General features: G+C 39.6%; 1 protein-coding gene and 1 long non-coding RNA gene across 3 annotated transcripts in view; one reads left to right on the top strand and one right to left on the bottom strand.

Moving 5' to 3' along the window:
• Nucleotides 1-18,548, bottom strand: part of PLBD1 (phospholipase B domain containing 1) — an 82,247-nt gene that overhangs the window by 22,252 nt on the left and 41,447 nt on the right. For both annotated transcript variants that reach the window (XM_081589243.1, XM_081589244.1), the window contains exons 3-6: nucleotides 16,787-16,870; nucleotides 14,860-14,998; nucleotides 9,963-10,103; nucleotides 9,189-9,333 (exon numbers count right to left, since the gene is read on the bottom strand). In XM_081589243.1, coding sequence (XP_081445369.1) covers nucleotides 9,189-9,333; nucleotides 9,963-10,103; nucleotides 14,860-14,998; nucleotides 16,787-16,870 — 509 coding nt within the window. The remainder of the gene's footprint in view (nucleotides 1-9,188; nucleotides 9,334-9,962; nucleotides 10,104-14,859; nucleotides 14,999-16,786; nucleotides 16,871-18,548) is intronic.
• On the top strand, nucleotides 911-17,020 carry LOC145545239 (uncharacterized). The gene is made up of 3 exons (XR_014081961.1): nucleotides 911-1,037; nucleotides 16,122-16,211; nucleotides 16,640-17,020. It is a non-coding gene; the product is annotated as an uncharacterized LOC145545239 (long non-coding RNA).

The following is an 18,548-nucleotide window of genomic DNA, read 5'->3' as shown; positions in this document are numbered from 1 at the left end:
TCAATAGCAACACAAAGAAATTGGATGAGTCCTCCCACAAGTAAAAATGATAAACTGTATGGTGGTGGTGGCTTAGTCACTCAGTCACATCTGACTCCTGCGACCCCATGGACTGTAGCCCACCAGGCTCCTCTGTCCATGGGGTTTCTTAGGCAAGAATATTGCAGTGGGTTGCCATTTCCTTCTTCAGGGGACATTATGATTAATTGGGGCTTACCCAAGGAATGCCAAGTTGATTTAACATCTGAAAATTAATCAGTGGAACTCACTGTATTAATATAAGATGAAGATCAGATGATCATTTTAATAGAAAATGAGAACTGCATAAAGTGCAGCAGTTATTCATGATAAAAACATACAGAAAAGTAGTAAGAGACGGAATCCTCTTTAACCTTATAAAGGGTATCTACAAAAAGCCTACAATTAACATCATACTTAATGGTGAATGACTGCATACTTTTTCACTTAAGATCAGGAACTAGGCAAGAATTTCCATGCCACTTATAGTCTATAGTCTATAGACCTGGAGGTCTTCTCCAGTGCACTTGTGGAAGAAAACAAAGACAGACAAGGTAAGGGGGAAGTAAAACTGTCTTCCTGCAGAGATGAGCTGATGATACATCTAGAAAAATCCCAAGAAATCTACCAAAAAAAAAAGCTGTTAGAATGATAAATGAACTTAGAAAGTTCTCAAGATAAAAAGTAAATATACAAAAAATAGTATTTCGATATTGTGATGGTTTTTAAATTTCCACAAATTCCTTGGCAATTTTCCCTTGAAAAGATAGATTCTAACGTCCTCTTCTTGAGTGTGAACTAATCATAACAACCTCCTTCTAATAAATAGAATGTGGTGGAAGTGACAGCCTGTGACTTCTGAGACTAGGTCATAATAGTCACTGCTGTTTCTGCCTTGTTCTTTTGGATCACTTCGTTTGGGGGAACCAGGAGCCCTGTTTCAAGGATACTTGAGCAGTTCTGCAGACAGGCCCATGGAGGGGAATCGATTTGTCAGCAGCATCTTATTGACCATGGAAGTGAGTCACCTTGGAAGCACATCCTTTCGCTTCAGTTAAGTTATCAGAGATTTCAGCCCCTCAGTCTCTGAGTCTTCGTAGACACAAGCCATCCTAACTGGGCCCTATCTAAATTCCTTATCCATAGAGACTATGAGATGCTAAACAATTACTGTCATTCCTTCAAGTCACGAATTTGGGGGATGACTTGTTACATGGTGATAGATAACTAATGCATATATACAAGCAATGAACAATTGAAAAAGGGAATAAAAAACTGATTCTGATTACAGTAGCATCAAAATTCACTTAGGATTCAAATTAGTTTAAGGTATGTAAGACCAATATACTAAAAACTACAAAAAATTGCTCAAATTAAAGAAGAAGACCTAAATAAATAGACAAACAATATTTGTGGATGGGAAGACTCAGGATTACTGACATGTTGATTCTCTCTGATTGATTTAAAGCTTCAATGCAATAGAAATCAATAGATCTTTTTTTTTGACATGAACAAATTTTATTTTTCGTACAATTTCTGAAGGTTGCACTTCATTTACACTTTTACAAAATATTTGCTGTATTCCCTGAGTTGTAAAACGCACCCTGTAACCTATCTTACACCCTATAGTTTGAACCTCCCAGTCCCCCTACCCTCTGTAAACCCTTTCTCCTCCCCACTAGTAATAACTAGTTTGTTCTCTATATCTATGAGTCTTCATTTCTTCTTATATTCACTAGTTTGTTCTGTTTTTCAGATTCCACATATAGTGATTTCATATAGTATTTGTCTTTCTCTGTCTGACATAAGTGAAATAATTCACTTAGCATAATGCATTTCAAGTCCATCCGTGTTGTTCCAAATGGCAAAATTTCATTCTTTTTATGGCTGAGTGGTATTCCATCGTGTGTGTGTATCTATATATAATATATATATCACATCTTCTCTATCAGTCATCTGTTGATGAACACTTACGTTGCTTCCATGTCTTAGCAACTATAAATGATGCTGCTATGAACGCTGGGGGGCACATATCTTTTCAAGGTAGTGTTTTTGGCTGTTTTTTTTTGGATATGTATCCAGGAGTGGAATTACTGGGTCATATGATAGTTGTAGTTTTAGTTCTTGAGGAACTTCCATACTGTTTTCCATGGTGGCTGCACCAATACAGATTTCCACCAACCAGTGTACAAGGGTTCACTTTTCCCCACATCCATTAGAGATATTGAGTAGAGTTCCCTGTGTCATACAGTAAGGTCCTTATTAGTCATCTAGTTTACATATGTGTTGTCTGCCAGGCTCCTCAGTCCATGGAATTTTCCAGGCAAGAATACTGGAGTGGGTTGCCATTTCCTCCTCCAGGGAGTGCCTAGTGATGGTGGCAGAAACTAAGGATCCAGACAAGTATATAAGCTTTTTTAAAATTGTTTTTTAAATTAATTAATTAATTTTTGGCTGTACTGGGTCTATGTTGCTGCAAGCAGGCTTTCTCTACTTGCAGTACATGGGCTTCTCATTATGGTGGCTTCTCTTGTTGCACAGCATGGCCTCTAGGCACATGGGCTTCAGTAGTTGTGGTGCACGGGCTTAGCTGCCCTGTGGCATGTGGAATCTTCCTGGACAAGGGAGCAAACCTGTTTCCCCTGCATGGACAGCAGATTCTTATCCACTGGACTACCAGGGAAGTCCCAGTGTATAACCTTTTATCTGGGAAGTGTTCCCGAGCTATAGTGAGGCCAAGGGGGTGTGCCAGCATGATGTCTCCTAGCTTATGTTCCCTGGCTATGTCTCCTTAGCCTCTAGAGGGGTGGGAAACCTGAAGCCTGTCTGAAGCTAGAGCTCCAGGCTAAGTAAATAGGTCTTTTTCACAGGAATACTTGGGTTTTATTTCCACTTGCTATCTGTGCAGTGCCCTGGGGGTGTTTGCCTGCTGAGAACTGTCTTTCTGATGGTTACAGCCCTGTGGAGCTCAGGAATGCCAGTGTCCTTGGCCAGCAAGGCCAAAGGATCAAAGGGTGTCCCCTGTGTGGATTGCACCTGCTCAGCGGCTTTAGCAAGATTGCTGGGGAGTGTAGCGGGTGGGGCACACTCACTGGCTTCAGAAAGACAGCTCTCCAGCCCCAGCCAGGAGGTGAGGGAGTGGTGCAACCACTGTACCTACAGACTTCAGCAAGGACGTGGGACACTGTCACCACCATTCACCCCTGCCTGCTTAGCTAGGCAGTTGGGAGGGTGTTGTATCCAAGCTCACCAACCTGTTCTAGCATGCTAGGTGGAGAGTGCAACAACCAGGTCCATCAATGCCTCTGCCTTTGGGAGGGTTTTTTTTTTCTTGCTCTTATTTATTTATTTTTGGCTGTGCTGGGTCTTGGTTGCTGTGTGAGCTTTCTCTAGTTGAGGCGAGTGGGGGCTACTCTCTAATTGCAGTGCATGGGCTTCTCATTGCTGTGGCTTCTCTCGTGGTGGAACACGGGCTCTAGGGCACACGGGCTTGGTAGTTGCAGCTCCCTGGCTCTAGAGCACAGGCTCAGTAGCTATAGTAGCTAAAGCACAGGCACACAGGTTTAGTTGCTCTGTGGCGTGTGGGATCTTCCCAGACCAGGGATCGAACCCGCATCCCCTGCACTGGCAGGCAGATTCTTTACCACTAAGCTATCAGGGAAGCCCAGGAGCTTTCCAATTGTCCCCTGCCTCTCCAGCTGATGCCTTTAGACTGGCAATGAATCTTCTTCACATATGGCCCTTTCCAAGCTACTGTTATTCTACTCACTCTGAGGGTAAGACCACATGCAAAATCCTTTAACAGGAGAATTTCACACTCCTATAGCACTTTGGAACCCTTGGAGCTCAGCCCTGTTGGGTCTCTAAGCCAGGAGTTTTGGGGGCTCATCTTTCTGGGGCAGACCCCACGGGCTGGGGTGCCTGGGGTGGGGCACCAATCCCTTACTCCTCCTGGGGAAGTGGTAGGCTCACGAGAGTCCTCCTTGTCCAGTGTTGCTGCATACAATAAGGGGAGAGGTCTTTTGCAAGACCATGTCTCTGCCTCTCCTACCTGCCTCAATGAGTTCCTTTTATTTTGTGTTGTGGGAAGCATTTTGTCTAGTTTTCAGATCATTTTCAGAGGGAAATGTTCCATACTTAGCTGTAGATTTAGTGTGTCCACGAGAGCCCGTGAGTTCAGAATTTTTCTACTCTGTCATCCTGGATACTGCCTTAAAACCTTATCTTCGACAAAGGAGGCAAGAATATACAATGGAGAAAAGACAATCTCTTTAACAAGCGGTGCTGGGAAAACTGGTCAACCACTTGTAAAAGAATGAAACTAGAACACTTTCTAACACCATACACAAAAATAAACTCAAAATGGATTAAAGATCTAAACATAAGACCAGAAACTATAAAACTCCTAGAGGAAAACATAGGCAAAACACTTTCCGACATAAATCATAGCAGGATCCTCCATGACCCACCTCCCAGAATATTGGAAATAAAAGCAAAAATAAACAAATGCGACCTAATTAAAATTAAAAGCTTTTGCACAACAAAGGAAACTATAAGCAAGGTGAAAAGACAGCCTTCAGAATGGGAGAAAATAGTAGCAAACGAAGCAACAGACAAACAATTAATCTCAAAAATATACAAGCAACTCCTGCAGCTGAATTCCAGAAAAATAAACGACCCAATCAAGAAATGGGCCAAAGAACTAAACAGACATTTCTCCAAAGAAGACATACAGATGGCTAACAAACACATGAAAAGATGCTCAACATCACTCATTACTAGAGAAATGCAAATCAAAACCACAATGAGGTACCATTTCACACCAGTCAGAATGGCTGCTATCCAAAAGTCTACAATAAATGCTAGAGAGAGTGTGGAGAAAAGGGAACCCTCTTACACTGTTGGTGGGAATGCAAACTAGTACAGCCACTATGGAGAACAGTGTGGAGATTCCTTAAAAAGGAAACCATATGACCCAGAAATCCCACTGCGGGGCATACACACTGAGGAAACCAGAATTGAAAGAGACACGTGTACCCCAATGTTCATTGCAGCACTGTTTACAATAGCCAGGACATGGAAGCAACCTAGATGTCCATCAGCAGACGAATGGATAAGGAAGCTGTGGTACATATACACAATGGAATATTACTCAGCCATTAAAAAGAATACATTTGAATCAGTTCTATTGAGATGGATGAAACTGGAGCCCATTATACAGAGTGAAGTAAGCCAGAAAGAAAAACACCAATACAGTATACTAATGCATATATATGGAATTTGAAAGATGGTAATGATAACCCTATATGCCAGACAGAATAAGAGACACAGATGCATGGAACAGTCTTATGGACTCTGAGGGAGAAGGTGAGGGTGGGACGCTCTGGGAGAATAGCATTGAAACATGTATATTATCATATGTGAAACAGAACACCATTCCAGGTTCAATGCATGAGACAAATGCTCAGGGCTGGGGCAATGGGATGACCCAGAGGGATGGGATGGGGAGGGAGGTGGGAGGGGGGTTCAGGATGGGGAACACATGTAAACCCATGGCTGATTCATGTCAATGTATGGCAAAAACCACTACAATATTGTAAAGTAATTAGCTCCCAACTAAAATAAATAAATTTATATATAAAAAAAACAATAAAATGGAGGATATTATATTAATGTTTTCTTGAATAACCTCCTCTGTTTTTATGAAGTCAGCCGGGACTCTTGGTGAACACAGAGCATGAGATTGGCTTGAATAAGTCTGGGTGTGCTGGGGTAAGCAAATCCTTTGCAATATTGACTAAGGCACTGTGAAGGATTACTATGCTCCTCCTATCCCCCTATGCTGGAGGACAGTTTTGAGAGTGCCCTTGTAATAATGCTTACTAGGCAATTATCCCTCAAAGATTTTGGAAAGAAAAACAGGAATATAGAGACAGTCAAGATCTGCTATAGTAATTCAGCAGTCATATTTTTTTTTCTTCTTGAAGATGAATATTAATCTTCTATCCATATATTGATCTATAACATGTTATGTGGTTTGAGTTGCCTGGATTGTCGCCTCAGCCTTCTACATGTTCTGTTGGAAGCCTCTCTTGTCCACTGCTCAGGGGCTTGGCATTGTGTAATTCTAAAATGCAAATCTATTAATATCACTTCCACTTGTCACTTTAGTGGTCTTGCATTGCCCTTCATTCCCTCCCTCTGGGCTTCTCTGAACTTTTTCTTGCCTACAGGCTTTTACATGTGCTATGTTCCATGTGGAACATTCCATCACCCCGTTATCCCGATTGGTCTGGCTAATTTACACTTGCCTTTGTGTCTCAACATAAACTTCACTTTCTCTTAAAAGTTTTCTCATCATCCCCAAACTACTCTTCTCTATTATTATACAAATCACACTTTAAGCATTGCTTTCTTTATTTGTCTCTATTTTTCACCAGAAGGTAAAATTTTGTTAAAATAGAGACTGTCTGTCCTGTTTTTCATCACAAACAATCTGTCTAGCACATTTTAACAGAAAATCATAGATGAATAAATTATATCATGACTTGATCTATCAGTTCTGACTCAACAATTCTTAGTATATTTATCCATATTGGGAAGAAACTCCAGGTCCTGCTACTCTGAATACAAAACCAACATCACGATCCTAATTCACTCAATCTACCGTGGCATTCCTCCACCAAAGAAAAACAAGTCACCCAGCTTCTTTTCTGGGATCAACAGCACCTTCACATGGCATAGAGTTCATGGCAAAGCTTTGTTCCACACCTATTGAGTGAATCCAATGTGGCCGATCCCTTAATTAAACAATTCTTTGTAATATAAATAAAATTCTACATGGTTTTCATGTTTGCTGTTGAGAACAAAGCAGTTTAGTTAGAGAAATTATGAATTACACTGCTCCACTGGCTCATATAAAAACATCTTGGAGTAAGAAAGATGTCTTTTGTTTTCTCTCAGTTATATATATACTTCTGTATCTGTCTATTCTGGAAGGAAATCAACCCTGAATATTCATTGGAAGGACTGATGCTGAAGCTGAAGTTCCAATACTTTGGCTGACTCAAAGAGCCAACTCACTGGAAAAGACCCTGATGCTGGGGAAGATTGAAGGCAGGAAGAGAATGGGGACAACAGAGGATGAGATGGTTGAATGGCATCACCAACTCAATGGACATGAGTTTGAACAACCTCCAGGAGATGGAAGGACAGGGAAGCCTGGTGTGCTGTAGTCTATGGGGTTGCAAAGAGTCAGACACAACTAAGCGACCGAACAACAATAACATATGCAAATATTAGCAAGCCAAACATTTTCATATGAAATCCCTCCATGTCCTTCTCCCTCACTACTTTTGGGATCCAAAAGTTAAGATTGGAGAGATTTGAAAGCAAAGATTTCAGGTAGCAGTTGAATTTTGCATTTTACCAAAAATAGGAGGAAGAGTAGGAATGGTTCATTGTCTCAGTATTTTGCTGTCCTTAAATTTTGGCACAAAGAATCAAAGCATGGTCTAACCTGCAGAAAGGAGTCCTCAGTCCCCCTCAATACTAAAACAATTCAGCAAACAACAACAAAGATGAAATCCAAGTGGTCTCAAAGGAAGGATCAGGTCACACAGACAGTAAAACAGACCACTATTCCCCAGGTCAGAATTCCTGATAGGGTAAAGCTAGTATTATCAAGAACAACAGAATCAGAAGAGGCAATAATACTCTGACAAAAATACTCTTTCAAAGGTAGATATGACAGGTGGTTGGTATAACCACTCTGTAAGTTGCATATTTGTAATTAGAGGTTAGTGTCCACATCATATCCGTGTAGGACACTTGGATGTTTGGTATGAACTTCCCCCTTGTCTTTTTGCTGGTGATGTTTCCTGAAGAGGTTGCAAACCAGATGTTGAGGGCAATTCCAGCTATCAGATACAATTTTATGGGTTTACACAGTGGGTTTTGTTTTTTTTTTTTTTGTTTGGGTTTTGTTTTTTAAATCCATATTTCTCTCTTGAGAAACTAGAGGATATGGAAATACTGATCTCCAGGTCATGTCCGGGTGACAACAGTCAGTAGGTGCTAAACAGCTGACTCCCTTTCAATGGACCCTGTCTTTGCTACAATTGTTTCCACTTCTATTTACTTTTACTGATCCCTTTTATTCACTTATATCATCCTCTTGTCTCCTTTAGGCATGCGTGTGTGCATGCTCAGTCTCTTCAGTTGTGTCCAACTCTGTGACTCCATGGACTGTAGCCGACTAGGCTCCTCCGTCCAGGATTCTCCAGGCAGGAGTACTGGAGTGGGTTGCCATCCTCTCCTTCAGGAGACCTTCCTAACCCACATCTCTAATGTCTCCTGCACTGGCAAGTGGTTCTTTACCATTAGCACCACCTAGGAAGCCCATTGCAGGCATGAGCCTCCCGGGAAGCCCCCTGCTTTAGGCACAGGAGTTTGCAATTCCTACTCTATAAAGACTGTCCTTTCTCATCCGTCTCTACTTGCTCAAATTCTAGTCATCATTCATGGTTCATCTCAAATGTCAACTTTTTTCCTTTTCCCAACAATCAGATGTGAATTATCCCTATTTTGAATACTCACAACATTTCTAACACTTCTTTTGTAGCCTATACAGTATTCAGCAGTAATATTATTCTTATCTGTATTTTATCTTGTTAGTATAAGACCTGTAAGCTTGTACATTCATTCACTCATTCATTCAGCAAAAATTTATTTAAATACATGTTGCCACACACTAGGTAAAGTCCTGTGGATTCTGCAAAGAATAAGAGAAATGGGTAAATCAACCATACTTCGACTAAAAAAAATCATAAAAAAGAGAACAGGAGACAGGCTCTCAAGGAGAAACTGCAATCAGGATCTTTCTTGCTCATCTTTGCTTCCACTGCAGAGCCTCAGAAAGTGACTTGTACTTAATAAATACTCAGTTGGCATTTGTAGAAGTGAATTTCTGGCAACCCTCTTAACATAGTTTATGATGTAGTACTTTAAGTAATAGTTATGTTTCTTCAAACAGCACTCTAAAAACCAGTTTTCATTAATATATGCTAATCACTAAGCATTTCTTCATCCATTCCAGTTACTCTGAATCACCAAGGTTTTATCCTGAAATAGGACTCAAAGTACTGAGATGTCCCTCTAAATTTAGTTACCTGGGTAACTGCTGAAAGAGAGGCGACTGCTGCTGGTGTCTTTATCAACGATGTTGAAGTCCCAGTGTTTATATATCCTGAGCATGGCTGCATATGTGTACCAGCTTGAGTGAGCGAAAAAGACGTTCTCATATCCAGGAAGAACCTATAGCCAGAATCACATGAAGTAAACAGATAACTGACTGCAAATGTGGGAAATGTACAGGGATTACATCTACTGAGGTGTTTATTGCTATATTTGGTAGTGGAAAATTAACCTTTAATGTACACAAGACAGATTCTGTCCTAGCTTCCAAAATGGAAGATTCTGGAAGGTAGAAGTGGCAGGTACATACAGCATGAGAAAAATGATGGAAGAAACAGAAGTGCTGTGTGCATGCTGAGTTGCTTCAGTCGTGTCTGACTCTTTGCGACCCCAGGGACTGTAGCCTGCAAGGGTCCTCTGTCCTTGGGATTCTCCAGGCAAGAATACTGGAGTGGGTTGCCATGCCCTCCTCCAGGGGATCTTGCTGACTCAGGGATCGAACCAACGTCTCTTGCGTCTCCTGCACTGGCAGGTGGGATCTTTACCACTAGTGTCCAAACAGAGGTAACATCATGTACATCCAGTTCCCTCTATCAGTTCCTTCCAGTTCTTAACTTCCATGACAGAGGAACCCATGAAGTGATATGTAACTACAGCAGAGGTGATGAGATGCCATGTTTGGGTGACATATAGAAAGAATCTCCACAGACCAGAAGAAGGACAAAGAGAAAGGCTACTGAGTGACTCACCTTAATAAGGGCAGAGCAATGTCCCATGTCCCATCTCTTAAAAAACTGCAGGCTGGAGTTTTTTGTGGGAGAAAGTGAGGGAATCAGATCCAGCAGGTCTCCAATAGCATTCAGGAACTGAATCTGGAACAGGGTTATGGGCTGGGGATAGACAAAGACTACACTTAACACTGATTTGTTACTATCACATGTCATTTTCTATTGGGAGGGTTCCTCTTGTTAGGTATCCACTACATCATTCCTTTGTGAAGAGTCCCTCATGTAACAGATACCTAAATTTTTTTGTACTTTATAAAATAATTTTTATTACTTTATAGTTTACAAGATGTTTTAGCCTGTTATCCACAGATTTGAGGAGTGGGTCCCAGGAGAGGAAAACAGAGCACTCTGCTTGCATTTCTCTACCGCAAGTTTTTTCAGTCTTGGCACGAGTGATACATACGTACATGTGTGCATGCCCAGTCGTGTCTGACTCTGTGATCCCATGGACTGTAGCCTGCGAGGCTTCCCTGTCCATGGGACTTCCCGGGAAAGAACACTGGAGTGGGTTGCCATAAGATCTACAATGGAAATTCTTTTCACTCCTCTTCTCTATTTGCTCAAGCTTCAGTCCTATCTCCAGCTTACCACTTGAATTGGTTTCTAGCGTATCTCTCTAGATTTTTAAAAATGCCTTGTGCTGTGCTAAGTTGCTTCAGTCGTGTCTGACTCTGCAACCCTATGGACCGCAGCCCACCAGGCTCCTCTGTCCCTGGGGATTCTCCAGGCAAGAATACTGGAATGGGTTGCCATGCCCTCCTCCAAGGGATCTTTTAAAAATGCCTTACAAATACATTTTTTTTTAACATAAATGATAGTATATTATGTGCTTCTTTTCACCTTGATTTTTTTTTCCTCTTTGTTTCTTTTGGTATCTTGGGGACCTTTCTATATTGGATGTAAAAATCTTCCTCATTCTTTTAAACAGTATGTCAATGAATGGATGCACTATAATGTTTTTAATCAGTATTTTATTGATGGACTTTCAGGTGATTTCTAGTCTTTTACTATTAAAGACAATCTTCCAATAATCAGCCTTGGACACATTATTTTCTATGTGTGTAACTGTGTGTAGAACAGATTTCTAGAGATGATTTTGATTTTTTAATAGATATTTCCATATTATCATCACAGGGCTTATTTCAATTATACTATTACAGCCTCCACCACGAATTAAACAATTAGTTTATTTCCAATTTGATAAGGAAAAAACAGTATCTGGTAGCTTTTTTAAGATTTTTTTTTTAATGTAGACCATTTTTAAAGTCTTTATTGACTTTGTTACAGTATTGCTTCTGTTTTATGTTTTGTCCTTTTTGGCCATGAGGCATGTGGGATCTTAGTTCCCCAACCAGGGATCGAACCCCCCTGCACTGGAAGACGAAGTCTTAGCACTTGACTGCGAGGGAAGTCCCCTCATTGTAGTTTATCTTGGCATTTATGAATACGGCTCAGTATATATTTAAGAATCTTTGGATTTACTTTTTGTGAACTGTTAACATGCATTATTTTTCTACTACGTTATTCTTTTTTATCTACTTTTAAGAGCTCTTTAAGTCTGATACGAATTGCAAGATTTTTTCAGTTTGTAATTTGCCTTTAAATTTTTTGCCTTTATTTTAAAAATCAAGAATGATATCATACATATGAAAGAATGAAGATGTATATGCACATTTTAAGAAAAAATAATAAAAATAAACTCCTATGTACCTGCATCCCAGTTAAAAAATAGAATGTTTTAAATAGAATATTAGCTGTGTCTTAGAAAGTCACCAATCTCATTTCCGTTCCCCACCAGCAGTAACCACTCTGCTAAATTTCATGTTGTTCATTACTTGCTTTCCTATCATTTTATCATCTATGTATAAATCCCTAGGCAATACATTTTTAAAACTTTGCCTGGTTTAGAATATGGATAAATAGAATCCTATCATGTGCATTCTTTTGCTCAAAAATTATTTTTTGACATTGATAAATGTTGATAGTGTGGAAATGGTTCGTTCATTTTCATTCCTATATAGTATCCCATTACATGAACATATGGTATCACAATATACTTAGGATAAACATTTGAGATGTTTACAGTTCACAGTAAACAATGGTGCTGTGAACTTTTACATATGTGGACCCCATGTTCAAGACTGTATCTAGTCTCTGAGTGGATCTGCCAGGTTGTAGAATATGTATTAACCTCAAATGTTTCAAGTAATGTCCAATCCTTCTCCAAAGTGGTTGTAAGAGTTTACTTACACCAATAGTGGTTGGGATTTCCCAATTCTGGTGTGTAATAGGATTTCATTGTGGCTTTATGATACATTTTCTTGAAATCGTGCATTTCTTCACATGTTTATTGGTCATTTGTATTTCCTCTTCTGTGAAGTTCCTGTTGATGTTCTGTGCCCGTTACCCATCTTTCTACCAGGTATGTTCTTTTTAAAAAATTGTCGACATTCTTTATGTATTTTAGATACAAATCCTTTGTTAGTTAAATGTATTGCAAATATCTTCCCTTGGTTTGCAGCTTATCTTTTCACTCTCTATATTGTCTTTGGATAAAAAGAAATTCTTATTTTAATTAGTCAGATTTCCCAATCTTTTTCTTCGTGGTTAGTGCTTCTATGTCTTGTTTAAGATAGACCATATCCTCCTAGGGAAGACTAAATGCTACTGGGTCCAGGCTATTGTCATTACTTCTAGGCTTTTTCAAGGGACAAAGAAAGGAAATGTACATTTTTTTTTTTTTATTAAGGAAGCTAAAAGTAATGATCTCCTACCTATATGTCAATTAAAAAATACACAGCGTGTATACTTCATTAACTTTTCTTGCACTGAAAATCTTGTTATCTAATATACTTCTTTGCTTTATCTTTATCTATCAAACTCTATCAGACTTCAAAATAGCAATATCAATATTTTTACTAAAGTAAGATTACAAGTCAAGGCTGTCTATTTTTGTTTTGGTGATTTTCTTACCCTTAGCATCTATTCCACTGAGGATGCCCTGTTTCTTGAGGATAACTGGTTTTTGCTCCTTTGTTTTGGCCATGCTGTGTGGCACATGGGATCCTCGTTCCCTGACCAAGGATCGAACTCATGCCCCCTGCACTGAAAGTGTGGACTCCCAACCACTGGACCACCAGGGAAGTTCATTAACTTTGTTTTGATGTCATTTGACTGTTGCCCATATGGTTATACCATGAACTTGATGTACCATTAAGTATATTTGTTAGCATTTGTTTTCAGGTCTTAGGAATTGCTTTGCTTTCAAAAATTTCGTGAAGTATGAACAGCATTTACATGGTTTCAAAGTCAAATGTAAAAATACAAGTTACATCCAGAGAAATGTAGCTTTCCTTTCTCCTCCCTCCACTCTCCTTTCATTTATCTTTTAGTTATTGGTTTATACTTTCATTGCTGTTTCTCCTTGAAAATATGAGTAAATCTATCATCTATCTATCTATCATCTATTATCTATCTATCTATCATGTGTCTATCAATCATCTATTATCTATCACTCTATTTCAATTTCTTATGCAGAAGGCAGCACACGATATACACTAGTCTTTACTTTTTACACTTAATAACAGATTCTGAAGGTCAGCCCATAACAATATATGGAGATACACCTCATTCCTGTTTATAGCCACATCATTTGTACAGCCAGCCTTCCATGTCTTTGGCTGTTTTCAGTCTTTTCACTACTGTAAATTATCTGCAATGAATAGGCTTATATTGTTGCCAGTGAGCCTTTGCGATAATCCTGGAAATCCTGCGTCAGAGGATAAATGAGTATGTGATTTTGGTGCTGGGTGCCAAACTGTCCATAGCAGATATGCCATTTTGTATTCCCACCAGTCTTTTAGAAAAATGTCTTTTCCCCCCTATTACCTGTCAACACAGTACGCTCTCACACTTTGGAATTTTTGCCAAATTGATAAGTGAGAAAATATTTCTTAGTATGGCTTTCCAGGTGGCTCGGTGGTAAAGAATCCACCTGCCAATGCAGGAGACATGGGCTCGAACCCTGGGTCAGGAAGATCCCCTGGAGAAGGAAATGGCAATGTACTACAATATTGCTGCCTGGGAAGTCCCATGGACAGAGGAGTCTGGAGGACTACAGTCCATGGGCTCACGAAGGGATTGGACACAACTTAGTGACTAAACAACAAGCATTTCTCAGTATGGTTTTAATTTGTATTTCTAATTTTATTACCAAGGCTGAGCTCATGTGATTAAGAATACTTATTGCACCTATTTTCTATAAACTGTCATTTTATATATTTTGTCCAGTGCACGCACACACGTGTGTGTGTGGGGTATATATATTACCCCCAGGAATAAAATCTTCCTGATTTTCTAGAGTATATTAAACAGTACCTTTCTATCCTCAATGATTCAGTAAACTTTTCAGAAAAAATTATGATGTGTGGGCCTGGGTTGTGTGTGTGTTTGTGTGTGTGTATGTGTGTGCATGTGCTGTGGAGGATGGAAAGCATAGTACTTGCACACTTTTAAAAACTTATGCATTTTTCTTTATCATATTGTCTAAAACTCTAGCTTCAGTAGGTTAATCAAATAGCCAGTACATTCACATCGGACTTTAACCTGACCCAGGGCACATGAATGAGACTGAGAAGATTCAGAAACAAGCTGGTTTATTTGTGTGTTAAGCTTGGATTTTGTGTCAGACATTGAGTCAGGTTCTAGTAATGAGATAGATAAGACAGGATTTCTATGCAAGAAATTATTCTTTAGTCCTAATTTTATCTTCTCCTTAATTGGAATGTAATTTTAAAGACCATTTTTCAGTATTCTTGCCATACCATACAAATCCTGAGTAGCTTTTTAGAAATCTTACCTTTGTTCCTTCTAATTTAGCTCTATTCATTGCCCCTACATACAGCCCATCCATTTGTGCCATAACATAGCCTGCGTGTCTCCAAAATGGGTCATTCTTGTAATATTTGATATTCTCCCGGGTCCACTGATCTTGCTTCCTGGAAGACAAATTAGGTTTGTACTAGTGGTCTCTATGGTTGTTCATCCAAAGCCAAATTAAACCCAAGCATTTAAAGATTATATATTCAGATACTTATGCTAGTATAGGGCTTCCCTGGTGTCTCAGATGGTAAAGAATCTGCCTGCAATGTGGGAGACCTGGGTTTGATCCCTGGGTTGGGAAGATCCCCTGGAGGAGGGCATGGCAACCCACTCCAGTATTCTTGCCTGGAGAATCCTCATAAACGGAGGAGCCTGGTGGGCTACAGTCCATGGGGTCCCAAAGAATCAGACACGACTGAGCAACTAAGCACACACAAAGGCTAGTATAATTTAAATTCTGGCTCTTGCAACATCCCAGTCATTTTGAAAAGAAATCAGAGCAAATCCTAAATGATTTTTAATTTCTCCCAAGGACTATGAAAGTGAACATGTTAGTTGGTCAGTCATGTCCATGTCTCTATGACCCCATGGACTGCAGCCTGCCAGGCTTCTCTGTCCACAGAATTCTCCAGGCAAGAATACTAAAGTAGATAGCCATTCCCTTTTCCAGGGGATCTTCCTGACCCAGGGATTGAACCCAGGTCTGCTGCACTGCAGACAGATTCTTCCCCATCTGAGCCACCAGGGAAGCCCCAAGGACTATGACTCTTTCTTTATAACTCCCCATGCTTTACCTAGAACTATCTAGAAACACAGATGTGATATTTATTTATTTATTCATCTGTGATATTGAGACCTAAGAAAGTTGAGGACAGACTACTCAAATGCATCTCATATAACATTATAATGTTTTCACTAAATCCATAAGGACAAGTTGATTAACTTACTTTTGTAGATATAAGTGGTAAAGTTAAACAACAGGAAAAAAATGAAAGCTCTTAAGGACATAGTGGTTTGTATTTGCTTATATTTCTCTCAGATCATTTTCATAGTTTATGGTTTGTTCTATTCCAGTTTTTGCCAATAACTGCCTCAATGACTGTCCTACAAAAATGTCTTTTTGTTGTTGTTTTACACTCCTTTCATTCTCTCTCATATTTTAGTTGTCTGCACTTTATGCAACATGAGTTGACATAACTTTTTATACTAAAAGCAGTTTCTGATTTTTTTTGTGTGCAGGCTATCTCCAGATCAATTTAAAAACACAATATCACTGCTTCATGAGATCTAGCCTAGATGCTCTGAAGGACTTTCGCATCTGACAAACAGGTTGTTAGGCATATATTTTAGAGGGCCAAACCAAGAGTTCTTCTATCCCCAAATTAGTCTCAGTCTGTCATTCCCACAAATATAAAACAAATTCTGAATATTGAAAAGTATTAGTCTCCAGAAAACTTTACTAAAATAAAAATATTCTCAAAGGATGTTAGGAATTATAACTTAAGATGTGCACTGACTCCCCAGCTAGGATGAGTCACCAGGTCCATAAAAAGCCCTTAGAGAGGGAGGAGGGGGTTTTCTGAAGGAGAGGAGCCCCCAGGTGGAAGGGATGCAAGGGTTTGGTTTTGCCTATCTTGTACTGTGAGGTTTCCTCTAGCTGTGTTGCAGCTGACAATGTGATATATTAACCTGACCTCTGAAAGGGCATAAATTAGAAGGCATTTGTCTGCAACCAGTTTTTATGCTATTACCAAAAGGTGCTACACTTAACTACAAGAACCACTCCAGAGTCCTGCCTTAGAGATGGAAAAGAAGTTGGTGAAGGAAAAATGGCTGTTTGAAATGACATATTCAATCCCTGAAGCCTCAGTAACAATGAGAAGAAGAATGCTAACCATACGTACGTTAAAAAGTCCTGCACTTTATTCAACATGGAATGTTTCTTAATCAGCTGTGGGTAGAGGTTTGTGAAGTGGTCATCCATGTGTCTGAAATGAGAGATGAAAATTGTTACATTTCCATTTTTCTTCTGGGATTTTTCCCATCACAGTAAATTACTTGATATTTTGGCTAACTGGGACATCCCCTATTGCAAACCTTCCCTATCTTTTTAAATAAATCAAACACACAATTTAAAATTGAAACTATTTCCAATGTATAGAAAAGCATAGAATATAACAAACACCCAAGTATCCACTAGTCAACTATATTAAATCATTCATTATATTTTACTATATTTGTTTCATATTTTTAAAAAAGATATAAAACATAAGCTAGAGTTGAAGTGCTGACAGTAATTGTCCTCCCTTCTCCCTACAGGCAACTGCAATCTTGAATCAGTATTTATTATTCTCATACACATTTTAATACCATATATATATTTAAATATTTAATCATAAATAATGTAGAGCATTGCACCCAAGTACTACATTTAGGAGTCTTTTGTTGACTGTGAGGGCTACTTCATTTCCTCTAAGGGATTCGTGTCCATAGTAGTAGATATAATGGTTATCTGAATTAAACTCACCCATTCCAGTCCATTTTAGTTCACTGATTCCTAAAATGTCAATGTTCACTCTTTCCATCTCCTGTTTGACCACTTCCAATTTGCCTTGATTCATGGACCTAACATTCCAGATTCCTATGCAATACTTTGGCCACCTCATGCGAAGAGTTGACTCATTGGAAAAGACCCTGATGCTGGGTAGGATTGGGGGCGGGAGGAGAAGGGGATAACAGAGGATGAGATGGTTGGATGGCATCACCGAGTCTATGGACATGGGTTTGTGTAGACTCCAGGAGTTGGTGATGGACAGAGAGGCCTGGCGTGCTGCAATTCATGGGGTCGCAAAGAGTCAGACACAACTGAGCGACTGAACTGAACTGAACTGATGAAATATTGTGTTTTACAGCATTGGACTTTACTTCCATTACCAGTCACATCCACAACTGGGTATTGTTTTTGCTTTGGCTCCATCTCTTCATTTTATCTGGAGTTATTTCTCCACTGATCTCCAATAGCATATTGGGCACCTACCGACCTGGGGAATTCACCTTTCAGTGTCTTATCTTTTTGTTCTCAAGGCAAGAATACTGGAATGGTTTGCCATTTCCTTCTCCCTTCTCCAGCAGACCACGTTTTGTCAGAACTCTCCAGCATGACCCGTCCGTCTTAGGTGGCCCTACACGGCATGGCTCATAGTTTCACTGAGTTAGACAAGGCTGTGATCCATATAATCAGTTTGATTAGTTTTCTATGACTGTGTTTTGCATTCTATCTGCCTCTGATGGATAAGGTTAAGAGGCTTATGGAAGCTTCCTGATGGGAGAGACTGACTGTGGGGTTCCAAAGAATAGCGAGGAGAGATAAAAAAGCCTTCCTAACTGATCAATGCAAAGAAACAGAGAAAAACAATAGAATGGGAAAGACTAGAGACCTCTTCAAAAAAATTAGAGATACTAAGGAGACCCCAGTTCAATTACTGGGTCGGGAAGATCCACTGGAGAAGGAATAGGCTATCCACTCCAGTATTCTTGGGCTTCCCTTGTGGCTCTGTTGGTAAAGAATCTATCTGCAATATGATAAACATTTCATGCAAAGATGGGCACAATAAAGGACAGAAATGGTATGGACCTGACAGAAGAAGAAGATATCAAGAAGAGGTG

Source organism: Giraffa tippelskirchi, chromosome 4, assembly GCF_054371585.1.
Source record: "Giraffa tippelskirchi isolate mGirTip1 chromosome 4, T2T-mGirTip1v1.2.pri, whole genome shotgun sequence".
NCBI classification, from domain to species: domain Eukaryota; kingdom Metazoa; phylum Chordata; class Mammalia; order Artiodactyla; family Giraffidae; genus Giraffa; species Giraffa tippelskirchi.
The sequence above is the reverse complement of the archived record's forward strand: the minus strand, read 5'-3'. Positions and strand labels throughout refer to the sequence as shown.